Source organism: Haliotis rufescens, unplaced genomic scaffold (genome assembly GCF_023055435.1).
Source record: "Haliotis rufescens isolate VD_foot unplaced genomic scaffold, xgHalRufe1.0.p SCAF_4, whole genome shotgun sequence".
Classification (NCBI taxonomy): Eukaryota; Metazoa; Mollusca; class Gastropoda; order Lepetellida; family Haliotidae; genus Haliotis; species Haliotis rufescens.
Genome location: NW_025964112.1, coordinates 44,638,657 through 44,653,114, shown reverse-complemented (window position 1 = coordinate 44,653,114; position 14,458 = coordinate 44,638,657). Strand labels below are relative to the sequence as shown.

The window sequence follows — 14,458 nt, the reverse complement described above, 5'->3', positions numbered from 1 at the left end:
AAATTTACATTTCAAATATGGTAGGGGCAATGTGGTTGCAAATTCATTCTTATCCCCATATTCTTTTTACACAGAATTACCCAACCTCAGATTGAGAGATGGTTAAATGGAATTAATCAAATTAAAAACAGTTCTTAATGTTTAATTACATAAAAAAACAACTTCTTATACTTTCTTTTGCCCCTCATTTTTTTTAAGAACAAATATTTTGCATACATGTAGTTCATCAGATTTGAAGATCATTGTGATATGGAGTTAACATTTGTTATTGTAAATAATATTGCCCTAGTGTGCTACAGTTGTGTTGTACATGACTGTGCATGTCATTGGGTGATACCCCAGTTCTTAATTACCTCATTACTTATCTTAATTATGTAAATTGTCACTTTGAAGTTCACTTTGTCAACAATTCCCAAGTGCCCGAAATGACTTAATCAAGTACAGATTTAGCTTAGATAACTAATTATCTGGACTAATTGAATAATTATTTTATGTAAACTATCTGGTAATTTTCAAGGGTTAACAGATTTGTAGGTTTGACCTGGGGAAGGTAGAGTTAATCATCAAATGAAGATATTAGATAACCAAAATAAAATCATCATTACATTGTGAAATTAAGAGATGTTATGTTATGTATACTATGCTTTTGTGGATTATACCCAGTAGAAACTTAATTATTTCTTGTATGCTGAAATCTTTTCTGCAACCAGCGAGACAACAAACTTAGTCAAAACATCAGTGTTACTGTACATTTTGCAAATATGTACATAGAATATTACAAACTGTACTTTAGCCATGGTTATAACATAGGTTAGTGGGAATTTAGTGTACACCACACATGTTGTAGCATAGGTTAGTGTGTAACTACACTGTACACTACGTCCTCGCTGTTGCGCTCTTTAATATAGCGCTAACACGGTTATAGCATGCGATAAAGCATTGCTCCCAAAATTTACTTGCATTTTTAATAAACTCAAGTTTTCCAATGACATAATGTTTTCCCCATCTAAAAAAACCATTACCAGCTGATCAGGTAACATCAGAAATACCAGTCAACAAATCTGAACTGAAATACACAATTTAATCCTATTATTATATTTGGTTATAAAAAGTCGTTCATTGTTTATCTGGACTTATGTTTTGTTTTGTTGGTCATCCACCCCCTACAACTCCACCTCAGTTAAACCGCAGATCATCCATAACGCTCATAAATTATTTGGATCCGAAGGGATCACTGTACATATTATAACATGTGAACTAACTAACTGTACATTACACTTGGTTATACCACAGGTTAGTGTTAACTAACTGTACACTACATATGACCTGGGTTCGTGGGCAGTAACTGTAACTGGGTTACAAATACCTGTGTAAGAGATATGATGGTCCCTCCTCCGATGACATGAATGGTCAGCTGTAGTATCCGGTGTCCCTTCTATTGTATTCTCAGTTTGTCTAGAGCATGTTGGGGCTGAGGGTGTCATGTCAACATGGTGGAGATTGATAGGGGTGTGATCAGAATCAAGTTTCACAATTACATCTGTATCACTATGTGCCCCTGCCTAGTCTATATCTCATGTCTGGAGCTTCATAGACTTGTTTGAAGGCTATCTTTTTAGCTGGCTTTCATTTCATCAGATCACTATATTTTTTCCTGAATTATAAGAGCAGCATAATTAAAATACAGAAATGAAGGTTTAAAGGTTGTATTAGAAGTTTGAAGAGATTGAAATAATATTTTCATCCCTTTTTTCTATGGTTAATTCAACTCTACATTACAAACTACTATTAAATTTATCCATCACGAGCAAACTTTAATAAACTATTAGCAACAAAAAATGTTAAGCTCATTAAAAATATTGCTTTAAATTTGAAAAGAAATCTGCCTGTGTAATGTATCATAAATATTGTATTGAGATAGTATAACATTTGTCCCACCTGTAAAGTTTTATCTCATGTATTGAACTTTTGGCCATGTGACCTTTGTTACAAAATAAACTTCTTATATATCTACAAAAGAAAGCATAAAATTCAAATGGAGACCAGAACAATACTTAATTTCATAACTGAGGCAATCTAGACTTGCCATTTCATTCTAGACTTGAGATGGATTCATTTTGTAATTTATTGTAGTGTTTGGGAGACAGACTGATATTTTACATGTATTAAACTTATGATGTGGTTGTATTATTTTAATAATTTTTCCAAATGATTGTTTTTCACAGGTGCGTGATAACAAAGCCTCTATTGACCAGCTGAAGAATGTCCCAACCTCTGTAAGTATACACTTACTGCTTAAATAAGGTTCAAAACAGTATGTCATGAGGGACGGCTGAACATTCTAACTAATTATATTAACTGTAATTAGAGATGCAAATGTTTAATGGCAGTATATTGTTGAAGTAAGTAGGTATTTTGGTCATAGCTTGTTTTCTGTGGAGATTTATTAGGATTATGGAAATGGTTTTGTTGATGTGATTAAGTAACAGGTCTAGCAGATAAATGAGTAGACAAAAACTAGACAGAACATTTGTTACAATCAGGACATGGTGCATACTACTCATATTTCCTTTATAACTTTTCATCACATTATTATGTCACCTCTGTCATTTTGTTACGTACTTTTTTGTTCTCCCAAAATATTGATATTTAATTGTTCTCCCAGCATGTTGTTATGTAATATCACTTCTAACATATTGTTATGCAAGTGTGACCCAACATATTGTTATGTAATATCACTTCTAACATATTCATATGCAATAGTGCCCCAAACACCTTCTGGTGCAATAGTGCCCCAAACATTTTCTTATGCAATATTGCCAAAAACATATTCTTATGCAATAGTGCCCCAACATATTCTAATGCAATGGTGCCCCAAACATATTCTTATGTAGTAGTGCCCCTAACATATTCTTATGCAATAGTGCCCCTAACATATTCTTATGCAATAGTGCCCAAAACATATTCTTATGCAAAAAATCCCCCATACATATTCTTGTGCAATAGTGCCCCAAACATATTCTTATGCAATATTGCCCCAACATATTCTTATGTAGTAGTGCATCAACATATTCTTATGCAATAGTGCCCCAACATATTCTTATGTAATGTTTTCCCCAACATATTCTTATGTAATGTTTTCCCCAACATATTCTCATGCAATGGTGCTTATCTTCTGTGTACAGATTCCTGACCAAGTGGCGACGGAGATCACTCAGATCAACAACCGTCTGAACAACCTGCAGCCAACAGGAGAGGTCCAGACTCAGCTGACCTCACTCGGGACGCGGTTGACCACTGTGGAGACCAATGTAAGCCCACTGCCATGTTAGGCCTGCAGGCAAGGTTCCCTATTGATTGTGTACATCCCTCCTGGGTTTGATTCCCAAAAGGGTAGAACATATGGAATTCCCTGCCTTAACGGCATTGGAAGAGTATGTGAAGCTTCAAGAATCTCACTCACTCGCAATTCATGCTCTCTGTTTTTAGGCGCCGCCGAATGCAGTCACACGTCTGACATCGGTAGAGGGTCGTTTGAACAACCTGCAGCCTACAGGTGCTGTCCTCACACAGTTCCAAACAATCACAAATCGGATATCGACCGTTGAATCAAGGGTAAGAGAAGTAACTGTTTTTTGTCTGCCAAATAGGAATATGAGTAAGTGCTTAATTTCATATTCAGTATTTAGGGAAAAAGTGACTTCTTTCCCACAAACATCTGGGATTCTTAGATCTGTAAATAAATGAATGAGATCATATCTTTTAACCACCTCTTCTTGACACTGGATATCATATTTGTTTTTGGGTGAATTACATGTATTATATAAACAATACAAGTAATAAGGAATATATATTTAATTAGAATTTAAACTTGCAGAATTTATTATTTCCAATACAGTGTAATGAGATCTTTGTAGAATTCCAAAATAAATTTGGCCCGCCTAATTTCAGCCACAGGTGGCCCAGTCGTCAAGACATTTGCTTTGCAGAGTTGTGTCCCTTGGGCATGCCATGGATTCAAATCCTGGTTTGACATGATTGTGTCTTGGGTTTTTTAAATACTCATTTCAAATAAGGCTAAAAAAGATATTGGTCTTGGTTCTCAGTTTACTGCACGTTTCATTTTTTATTTCCATTTTTATTAAATATTCAAAGGCCAACTGTAGTCGAATACTGTATTCCAGTATTTTACTCATCAAGGAATACATTTATGTAGGGAGGCCCTTTCCCAGGTTGATTGTTTATTTGGCTACACAACTGTTCATTTGGTTACATACTAGTTGGAACAACGACAATAACAAAAAATACACCGCCCACCCACACTATATTTTCAAAAGTCTTTGCCTGAGAACCAATTCTTATATTTTTGAAGCCTAATTTGAACTGTTTGTTGCTAAAATGAAATAAAAATCACATGAGTTGCAGTGTCTCATAGCACTCACCAAATGGTGTGTTCTCATTGTCCCAATCACATTATATCTGTGTGTGTGTGTGTGAAGAACTGAGGACATCTTCATACAAGATCATGTCAATAGGCTGAGATACATAGGTTTTTGGGCCAATGATTTGACTTCTTTTCTCTAGCTTGAATTATACTATTATAAAGGACAAGATATCTATTTACCATCGAATACAAGTCATTTGTTTGTGATCCGTGAAGATCTGGGACCCATGCTTGTTGTAAGAGGCATCTAACATGATCAGGTGGTCAGACACGGTGTCTTCGTACCCGGATGTTGTGGAACGTTGCTCACAGTGTCAATCAGTGTATTGTCTGGTCGATTATTTACAGACCGCCGTCATATATCTGGAATATTGTTGAGTGCGGCATTAAACAACAAACAAACAAACAAGCAAAATCATGTGTTTGTGGAGTTTGGCATTTTATTAAAAGACATGTAAATGTTATAATATATCTGGTATCCTCACTTTGCTGGGCTATGTAAATATTTGAATACATAGAATATAATAAGATGTTTTCTTAATAAGTCATCTTGAAATTGGTTTATTTGAAAGTTTTCTTTTGGTCCCTTCAACTTTGAGTTGACTGTACAGTGAAACCCTGATAATCTGGAACCTGTTAATCTGGAACTCTGCATTCCAGCAATTACTGTTTGGAACATCTATGTAGATGTATTAGTAAAGAGACCTTATGCATGATTCAATAATGTAGAAGCTGTGGGGGTTCTGAGTTAGAATTGGTCCCCTACAATCTATGCTTGTCATACGAGGCGACTAAATAGATCGGGTGTCAGGCCCAGTGAGTTTATGACATTGCACCCCAACAGTGTGGATCGTTGTTTGCAATATTAATCACTGGATTGTGTTGAGACTGGAATATTTACATGCTGCCGTCATATTGCTGGAATATTGCTGAGTGCAGTGCTAAACAACAAACAAACAAACAAACATTAATCCAGAAATTTGTTAATCTGGAATTCACCGGGAATGGTACTGTCTGGAGTATCAGGGTTTAACTGTATTTGCATGTGTGCATGATTTTAACAGGTGACCGTTTTGGAATCAGGGACATCCATCACGACTCTCCGCACAAAGGTAGGATACTCACAATAACCTTAATATGTATGTTCATATTTCAGATTTACCTACCTATCCATTCTTGCTGATTTAAACCAGATGTGCAATATTGTGTCATATACCATCCTTGATTATCAAGGGTATTTATGGTTATTATTATGATACCTGGACCCATTTGCCTCCATAGCTTCATTTCAGAAGTGTCATAACCACCCCTATCGCTGCTATTTTTAACTTAACACAGTAGTTGTTGCACTTATTTGATTGGCTGGCTAACTTTAGTGTTGGGCTATTTAATTCGGGCACAAGACAAAGCTTTGGGTGTGAATTCGTCCAGGGTACATATCCGAATGGACAATCAATTCCCTTGATAATAGAGGGTGAATACTTGGTACAAAACGTTGATATTTACAACTGCTGATAAAAAAATGAAAAAATTTGTTCAAGTGCCAACTAGAGAATCTTGAGAAATACAAATTTTTGTTATCTTTGGACTGAAAAATCAAAATCAAAATCATTATGCTACAAAATTGCATATCTGAAATCAGCATGGATGAAGTTGATGTGAGCAGACGGAGCAGCTATTATTTTGTGTCTCTAATGCTGGAACTGGTTGTGTTCATTAGGTCAGGAGGGCAGGTAGGAGAGGCTCAGTGAGAATAAGAAACCTAAACAGCAACTCACAGTTCAGGAGACTTAAGACAAGGGTAACCAGGGTTACGGAGGGTGCATGCTGGTGCACGTTCACGTAGATCCCAGTCACTTGGATGATGTTTACGGGCACTCACGATGTTGTTCTGGAACACGTTCCATTGCATTTGACTGGTTCTGCTTCATTTGATGTTGTCTTGTTCTCTTAGTGAATGTTCCTGTTCACTTTGCAAATGTTCTTGTTCATATGGTGAATGTTCTTGTTCACTTCAATAATGTTCTTGTTCACTTCAGTAAAATCTTGTTACATAGCTAATATTCTTGTTCACTTAGCTAATATTCTTCATTTGGCTAATGTCTCGTTCACTAGCTTATGTTCTTGTTAACTGGGCTAATATTCTTTTCACTAAGCTAATGTTCTTTTCACTAATCTAATGTTCTTTTCACTTAGCTAATGTTCTCATTCTCTTGACTAATGTTCCTGTTCACTTAGCTAATGTGCTTGTTAACTAGGCTAATGTTCTTTTCACTCTGGCTAATGTTCCTGTTCTCTTGACTCATGGTGTTGCTCACTAAGCTAATGTTCTTGTTCACATAGCTAATATTCTCGTTCACTTAGCTCATGTTCTTGCTCACTTTTCTAATGTTCTTGCTCACTAAGCTAATGTTCTTGTTCACATAGCTAATATTCTCGTTCACTTAGCTAATGTTCTTGCTCACTTAGCTAATAGTCTTGTTCACTTAGCTAATGTTCTTGCTCATTTAGCTAATGTTCTTGTTCACATAGCTAATATTCTTGTTCACTTAGCTAATGTTCTCGTTCACATAGCGAATAGTCTTGTTCACTTAGCTAATGTTCTTGCTCACTTAGCTAATGTTCTTGTTCACGTAGCTAATATTCTTGTTCACTTAGCTAATGTTCTTGCTCACTTAGCTATTGTTCTTGTTCACATAGCTAATATTCCTGTTCACTTAGCTAATGTTCTTGCTCACTTAGCTAGTGTTCTTGTTCACATAGCTAATGTTCTTGTTCACTTAGCTGATGTTCTCGTTCACTTAGCTAGTGTTCTTGTTCACATAGCTTATGTTCTTCATTTGGCTAATGTTGCGTGACACTTCACCAATGTTGTGTGGCACATTTTGTGTGGTACCCAACCAATGTTCCCATGTTGTGTGACACATGTCTAATGCGTGACGCCCTGCCAAGTTCTGTATCACTTTTGCATGAAGTTGTCTCACTGATTACTGAGTAGAATGACGATGCATGCCTAAATGCATGACTAAATACCATCTTATATTGCTTGTTGTTTAATTTGAGTTAAAAATATAAACATTGGTTAACAATGTAGATTAGATGAGGATTGCTTGTGTCAGAGCATGGTAGGATGTACAATGACAATAATTTGCTTTGGGTTTTAATTTAATATAGTTTGTGTCAGCAGTTTAGAGCAACATTGACTTAGATATGAAGTGTTTAGAATTTCTGTGTGTGAATGCACATTCATATAACCGTTATTTTGCATTTTGTAACCTCTAATTGTAGGTATAATTATTTAAATACGCCTACCGACAATGCCTGAAAAAAGTACTATTCTATGAATATTTGCTTCCCCGGTGATACGGCGGTCAAACCAGCTGTTTCAATCAGAGGGGGTTTATTGTGATTTAATAGCCCCTGATTGACCTATCAAAGTCGAGTAATTTCCAAATTCATGGTAGAATACGTATTATGCAGTCTACTATATAATCAATGTTGATTACCTGATTGCAATCTTACTTTTTTTCTTTATAACTTTATAACAGTGTTATTCTTAAATCTTTTATTGAAGTAATCAGTCCAACTTGAATGGATCATTCTCTTTATTTTCTCAAAGTTTCCCATTCAAAGTATTATATTTTTGTATGAAACCACGTATAGTAATAACTTTTACTTTCATGACTTCTGGAAATATGCTTCAGACAAATTGGATATTGAATTTTCAAGGTTTAACAAATCTTTCAATTTTCAGGTTCAGACACTGGAGACGCAGATGCAAAATCTTCAAAGAGTAAGTGATGCAAAACCATCTTAGAATTCATGATTACTTGTGTTCCCACAATTCACCTTGCATAAGTGTTTCCTAACAACTAGTCTTGATATTATAGCATCATAAATAAGTCATTTTATATGGAATTTGGAACGAATTTTGTTACAGTTATGTGGACACTGTGTCCTGATGAAGATCTTTTGTTTATACCAAAAGTTATCTATTAATGTTACCCATAGGGGCAATTACATTGGTGGAAATATTTACAGAATGTCTGACTGTGTGTCATACATGCAAGTTGTTTGGGTATCAGCCCTGACGTCATCACTGTACATTGTCGCGATACCTAAAGATGACGCCATCTGTGGTTCATGATGTCACAGACTGCCTGTGTGGTCTAGTGTTAGAGCATCTGCCTGGAGAGCAGAAGGTCGGAGGTTCGATCCCCAGCCGCATTATACCAAAAGACGGTAGAAGATGTTAATTGTTGTTTCTTGGCTTGGTGCTTGGCATTAAGGGGACAAAACAAGGACTGGTCGTCTTGGAATCTGTATACTGTGTCTGAGTGGGCTATTCATGGTAAACTGCAGCATGGTATCTCGGAGGGATAGCACTGAAAAACTGTCATTACTGCCATATGTTAGCACTATTTTGTGGACAAGTTCAAAATTTCAATTTCAGATTAAAATATTAATTCCTGCAAGGTTCCATTTGACAAAATCCTACTTTTCTCATAAGCTGTTAGGATGTGTCATTAAATACATTTTCACAAGCTAGGGATTTGTCATTGTCAGCGCTAAAGTAAGTTCTTCTTGTTCAGTGCTTATACAGAATGGAAGATTTGATCTATAAAAACTCTGCGAATGATTTTCAACACCTACTAAACATATTTCAGTTGATAAATGTGTGATAAAAGTGGTCACTCAGGAATTTACCATTTTCATAATTAAGTTTTTGGGTTTGGTATTTGGGGTATGTCTCAAAACATAAGGAATAAAAAATTTTATGTGATATTGAACTTTTGAACGGGTCCCTTAGTGACATTTGATATTCGAGTGTTTTATTTTCCTATTAAAAATAGAATAATTTGTTCCAGGAATAAATAATATGTCCTAAGGTAAACATATCCAGCCCTTTACAAAAAGGCATCACAGAGGGTCCTGATGTCTTATTATGAAGAGGGGCGGTTGGGTAACCTAGTGGTTAAAGCGTTCGCTCGTCACGACGAAGACCCCGGTTCGATTCCCAACATGGGTACAATGTGTGAAGCCCATTTCTGGTGTCCCCTGTCGTGAAATTGCTGGAATATTGCTAAAAGCAACGTAAAACCATACTCACTCACTTATTAAGCAGTTTTATATGTGCTGTTTTTTGGTGTTTTATTATTATTTTATTTCTTTTTGGAGTACACAAACAATAAGTTTACAGAATATAGTTCACATGCAATGCTGTTTCGTTTCAGTTACTAACAGCAAATGAGTGTTCTACAAATCCCTGTCATAATGGAGGCACTTGTGTTGATCTTTTCAATGGTTACTACTGCCACTGTCCGACCAACTGGCAGGTAAGTGCTTGACACACAGAGACAGTGGCCACTGGTAGGTTGACAGTTTTGAACATGTTTGTAATTTTATTAGCGTCTCTTCAGGGAATATTTCAACATCTTTCAGACTTCAGAAGCAATATGTTTATTTTCAAAGGATGTCTGCTTCCTTATTTTTGACAAAAAAGCACACAGTGATCAGTCAAAGCCATATTTTATATATGTTTTGAATTTTTGTGAATTTTTATATATATACAGTAAACTATTTGCTGTATATATGCTTATGACAAACTACGGTTATTACAAACTAAAATGAATGGTCCCTTTGGGTTCGTTATAAGAGCAGTTTACTGTACTCAGAGGCAAAAGCAGCCTTGATTTGTAGAAGCAGCATCATTCAGATGAAGATGGATCTGATCTATCTGTAAATATTTTTAAAAATTTAAATATAAGCAAATTCAAATTTTTATTCTGCTTTGTAATTTCTTGTTCATTACTCAAGTTGTGGAGAAATGCCACAGGAATTTGTAACTAAGAATTCAAAATGACCCAATGATATAATAGCTCTGACAAGAATGCCATGCTTCTGCTATGGGATAAGAAATGACTTGCAATGTCACAGTTATGATGATTATTGTGACGTTGAATTGTTCGTACTTTGTGTAGGGGGCCACCTGTGACACGGATGTTAATGAATGTTCTCTGTATGCTGGAACTGACCTTGGTTGCCAGAATGGTGGGACATGCATCAATTCACAGGGAAGCTTCAGGTATGCTTGTGTTTGGCCTGCATCACTCAAGGTTTTCCTCCCACATCATAGTATCGTCGGATGATCGGTTTTCGGACGGCCACGTTAATCGCGATAACTTGCACTATTGGGGGAGTGAAGTGTCACACAGACATTGTAAATACTTCCATGACGGCTTGTTTAAGAGAAAGTTGTTCTTTTATAAGTGAATAAGATGTTTTACAGTTGTTCATGTGATTAGCGAGAAAACTATGCATGTACCTTAAGTGTCCGAAAACCCATAACACAGGGATATTGGTGGACAGGGGACTTGTCAACTCGTCACCGTAATGCATCCCTCTATTTGGTGACCAAAGTCTAAACTTGCATTTAATTGTTTATTTCAAATAGTGACAACCCGTGAGGATCCGGGTTGAAAAGGTCTTCAGCAACCCATGCTTGTCGTTAGATGCAACTATACTTGTTGTAAGAGGCAACTAACAGGATCGGTGGTCAGGCTAAGTGACTTGGTTGATGCATGTCATCGTATCCTGATTGCGTAGATCAATGCTCATGTTATCAATCACTGGATTGTCTGTTCCAGACTTGGTTATTTACAGACCTCTGTCATAAAGCTGGAATATTGCTGAATGTGGCGTTAAACAACAAATAAACAAACAAAAAATCAAATGCTGACCTTAGTTAATACACTTTTGGTTAATGGCCCCAAAAATGACATCTAATGAAGTTGACCTTGGAGTAACCAAGAGTATTTGGAGAAATGACCGAAGCATATCATAATCGAATAATTAGTAGTTTGGAAACTGAAATTTAAGAAGTATTTTTGTTTTAATTTTCAGTTGTCAATGCCCAGCTAACTGGCATGGAATCCGATGTCGGGAGACACACGATGACTGCACCGGAGCTTCTCAGTCGGAGCTGTGTGGGCACGGAACATGTATCAATGTGCCGAGAACACAGTCCAACATGGTGGGTGGGGGATAGTGTGGTGCAGTGGGGGATAGTGTGGTGCAGTGGGGGATAGTGTGGTGCAGTGGGGGATATTGTGGTGCAGTCGGGGATAGTGTGGTGCAGTAGGGGATAGTGTGGTGCAGTGGGTGAGTGAGTGGGGCAGTGGGGCATAGTGTGGTGCAGTGGGGGATAGTGTGGTGCAGTGGGGGATAGTGTGGTGCAGTGGGGGATAGTGTGGTGCAGTGGGGGATAGTGTGGTGCAGTGGGGAATAGTGTGGTGCAGTGGGGGATAGTGTGGGGCAGTGGGGGATAGTGTGGGGCAGTGGGTGAGTGAGTGTATAACTGGTTGGATGTGTGTGCATATAGTTGACTGAGCATATAAATGGATTGATGCGTATGCATAGAGTTGACTGAGTGTATAAATGGATGTGTATGCATATAGTAGACTGAGTGTATAAATGGATTGATGTGTATACATATAGTTGACTGAGTGTATAAATTGATGTGTATGCATATAGTTGACTGAGTGTATAAATGGATTGATGTGTATACATATAGTTGACTGAGTGTATAAATAGGTTGATGTGTATACATATAGTTGACTGAGTGTATAAATGGATTGATGTGTATACATGTAGTTGACTGAGTGTATAACTGGATTGATGTGTATACATATAGTTGACTTGAGTGTATAAATGGTTGGATGTGTGTGCAGCTAGTTGACTGAGAGTAAAACTGGATGGATGTGTTTCCAAAGCAGCTAAGCAGATGATTACATGAGTGAATTAGAGTGTATTTAGAGACTGAGCTGTCACTGCTCCTTGTACCTGCAGCCCAAGTTCACCTGTATCTGTGACGATGGCTGGACCAAGGTCTCCGACTCCAGCCCAGCGTGTACTGTGGATGTTAATGAGTGTACGTCCAGCAATCCACCATGCTCCCAGGATCCTCCGGTCCAGTGTACCAATATCCCTGGATCATTCGTGTGTGGCAGCTGCCCAGCAGGTATGTGTTCACTGCCGGAATATGGGGGGAAGGGTGTAGTGATCCCCATGTTCAGTGAGTGAGGGGGATGTGTCAGGGAGGGGGGAGTAAGGGAGGGTCAGCATTGTGATTGGTAGAGTAGCCAGGGTTGGAAGTGAGAATATGAGGCTTGTGTAAGGGAGCTGGGAAGTCGGAAGGGTACAAAGGGTGAGAGTTTTGAGGGGTAGGGAGTTGGGAAGTTGGTAGGGTACAGGGGAGGGTGAGAGTTTTGAGGGGTAGGGAGTTGGGAAGTCGGAAGGGTACAGGGCAGGGTGAGAGTTTTGGGGGGTAGTAAGTTGGGAAGGTGGAAGGATACAAAGGAGGGTGAGAGTTTTGGGGGGGAAGGCGGATTGGCATAAGTAGGTTGTGGACATGTAACACTGCTGATTCTTATTGTAGGCTACACTGGCAATGGTGCCACCTGCATTGATGTGAACGAATGTAGTACAAACAACGGGGGTTGCTCCAGGACCCCCCTGGTGGAGTGTATCAACACACGCGGCTCCCGCAGATGTGGACCCTGCCCCTCAGGTAGGTCTGTGTTCAGGTTCAAGAGTGGTTATACTTTAATGCTGCTGAAAAGAGCAGTATTTCAGTTATATCATGGCTCCTCAAGAGGTATGTTGCCAACAAGCTGAGGATTAAATCAGAGCAAAACATGGCATTCAGACCTAAAAATCAGTGGAACAGTTAAGGGAAGGAAATCCGCACAAGGATTTGTGTCAGTACAGATGTAATGATGTAATAAATATATTTTGATATTTCAAATTTTTTATATAACCTGGGAGTAACCAAATGGGAATAATAAAATGTGATCCCTGCCTACGAATAATAATTAAGATTGAAGAATATCATGATATTATTATTTTTAATAATTATTTTGCAATTTTTAGGCTACCAGGGTAATGGTGTGACATGTATATTTGTTGGCGTCTGCGGTGTGAGCAATGGAGGCTGTTTCCCGTCTGCCACCTGCTCTGAGTCTCCAGGTGAGTTTCTGACAAATTATCTATCCGTATGGATATTAGGGAAGTTTGGTTCAGTGATTCTGACTGAGAAATAGATCTCTCTCTCTTTTCTTTTACAGCATGATATAGGCCTATTGTATTTTTTTAGCTCACCTGACTGAAAGTTAAGTTAACTTATGTCTTGCCTCTTTGTCAGTCTTTCCTCATACGTCATCTGATCATGCATCATAAAAATCGTCTACTCCCAAATCACTGCTTTGATGAAGCTGAAACTGCATACTTTCTTTCGAAATGTAAGAAATTTGGTATGTGTTTAGTTAATAGCCATATCATCAGTGTTTTGTAATACAAAAAAATAAATGTATTTAAGTTTTGACCTTGTTTTCACCAGGCTATTAAATTCTCTCAAAATGCATTTTGGCTCTGTAAACTGACAGGACATCTTCTCCTCTGAAATGACGAACTGAGGAAGCTTTTATGTGGATGTTTCTCCACATGATGACATATTTTGTTTAAATCATTAGAATTTTTGTTTGTGCTTTTTTTTTTGCTCCATATATATACAGAAGATATTTGAAATCAATGCTGACAGCAACTTTTGTAAATAGGCTGTCTTTGTTGATATTTCATACTGTTGACTCCACATCCAGGTGAGCTACAGTGCCATACATGGCACTACGTTTCTCCATATGCATATAGAAAAAAATCTGTCTATACTTGAAAAAGTCATAATTATTATGGGGTGTTATTTTGTGAGATTAATTTTTCCTATTATCATCTTCCCAAAGCAAGGGAATTAGTTCACTATAAAAGTCCAGTTTCGTCCCTTGCCAAACTAGGCTGGAATTTCTGAGTAATGTTTTGGCAGGACTAATGACTCTATACATAGTCCAATCAAAATTGTGTAACAAAATCAACATCCTGTTCATATGAAACATGGCAAGTGCCATGCTGATTTTGGTTGATTGACGATTTGCAAAGCATCAGTACCATCAACTGGGTGTCGAC

General features: G+C 37.6%; 1 protein-coding gene across 2 annotated transcripts in view; it reads left to right on the top strand.

The window, feature by feature from the left end:
* The window catches only part of LOC124152378 (cubilin-like), a 90,764-nt gene that overhangs the window by 5,203 nt on the left and 71,103 nt on the right, over positions 1 to 14,458 (top strand). Inside the window, exons 3-13 of one of the 2 annotated variants that reach the window (XM_048381943.1) lie at positions 2,226 to 2,276; positions 3,186 to 3,311; positions 3,490 to 3,615; positions 6,165 to 6,245; positions 8,199 to 8,237; positions 9,679 to 9,780; positions 10,426 to 10,529; positions 11,348 to 11,477; positions 12,293 to 12,464; positions 12,882 to 13,013; positions 13,376 to 13,471. In XM_048381943.1, the coding sequence (XP_048237900.1) occupies positions 2,226 to 2,276; positions 3,186 to 3,311; positions 3,490 to 3,615; positions 6,165 to 6,245; positions 8,199 to 8,237; positions 9,679 to 9,780; positions 10,426 to 10,529; positions 11,348 to 11,477; positions 12,293 to 12,464; positions 12,882 to 13,013; positions 13,376 to 13,471 (1,159 nt within the window). Of the gene's footprint in view, positions 1 to 2,225; positions 2,277 to 3,185; positions 3,312 to 3,489; positions 3,616 to 5,508; positions 5,557 to 6,164; positions 6,246 to 8,198; positions 8,238 to 9,678; positions 9,781 to 10,425; positions 10,530 to 11,347; positions 11,478 to 12,292; positions 12,465 to 12,881; positions 13,014 to 13,375; positions 13,472 to 14,458 lie in introns of both variants that reach the window. The other variant, XM_048381944.1, reaches the window with a different exon arrangement.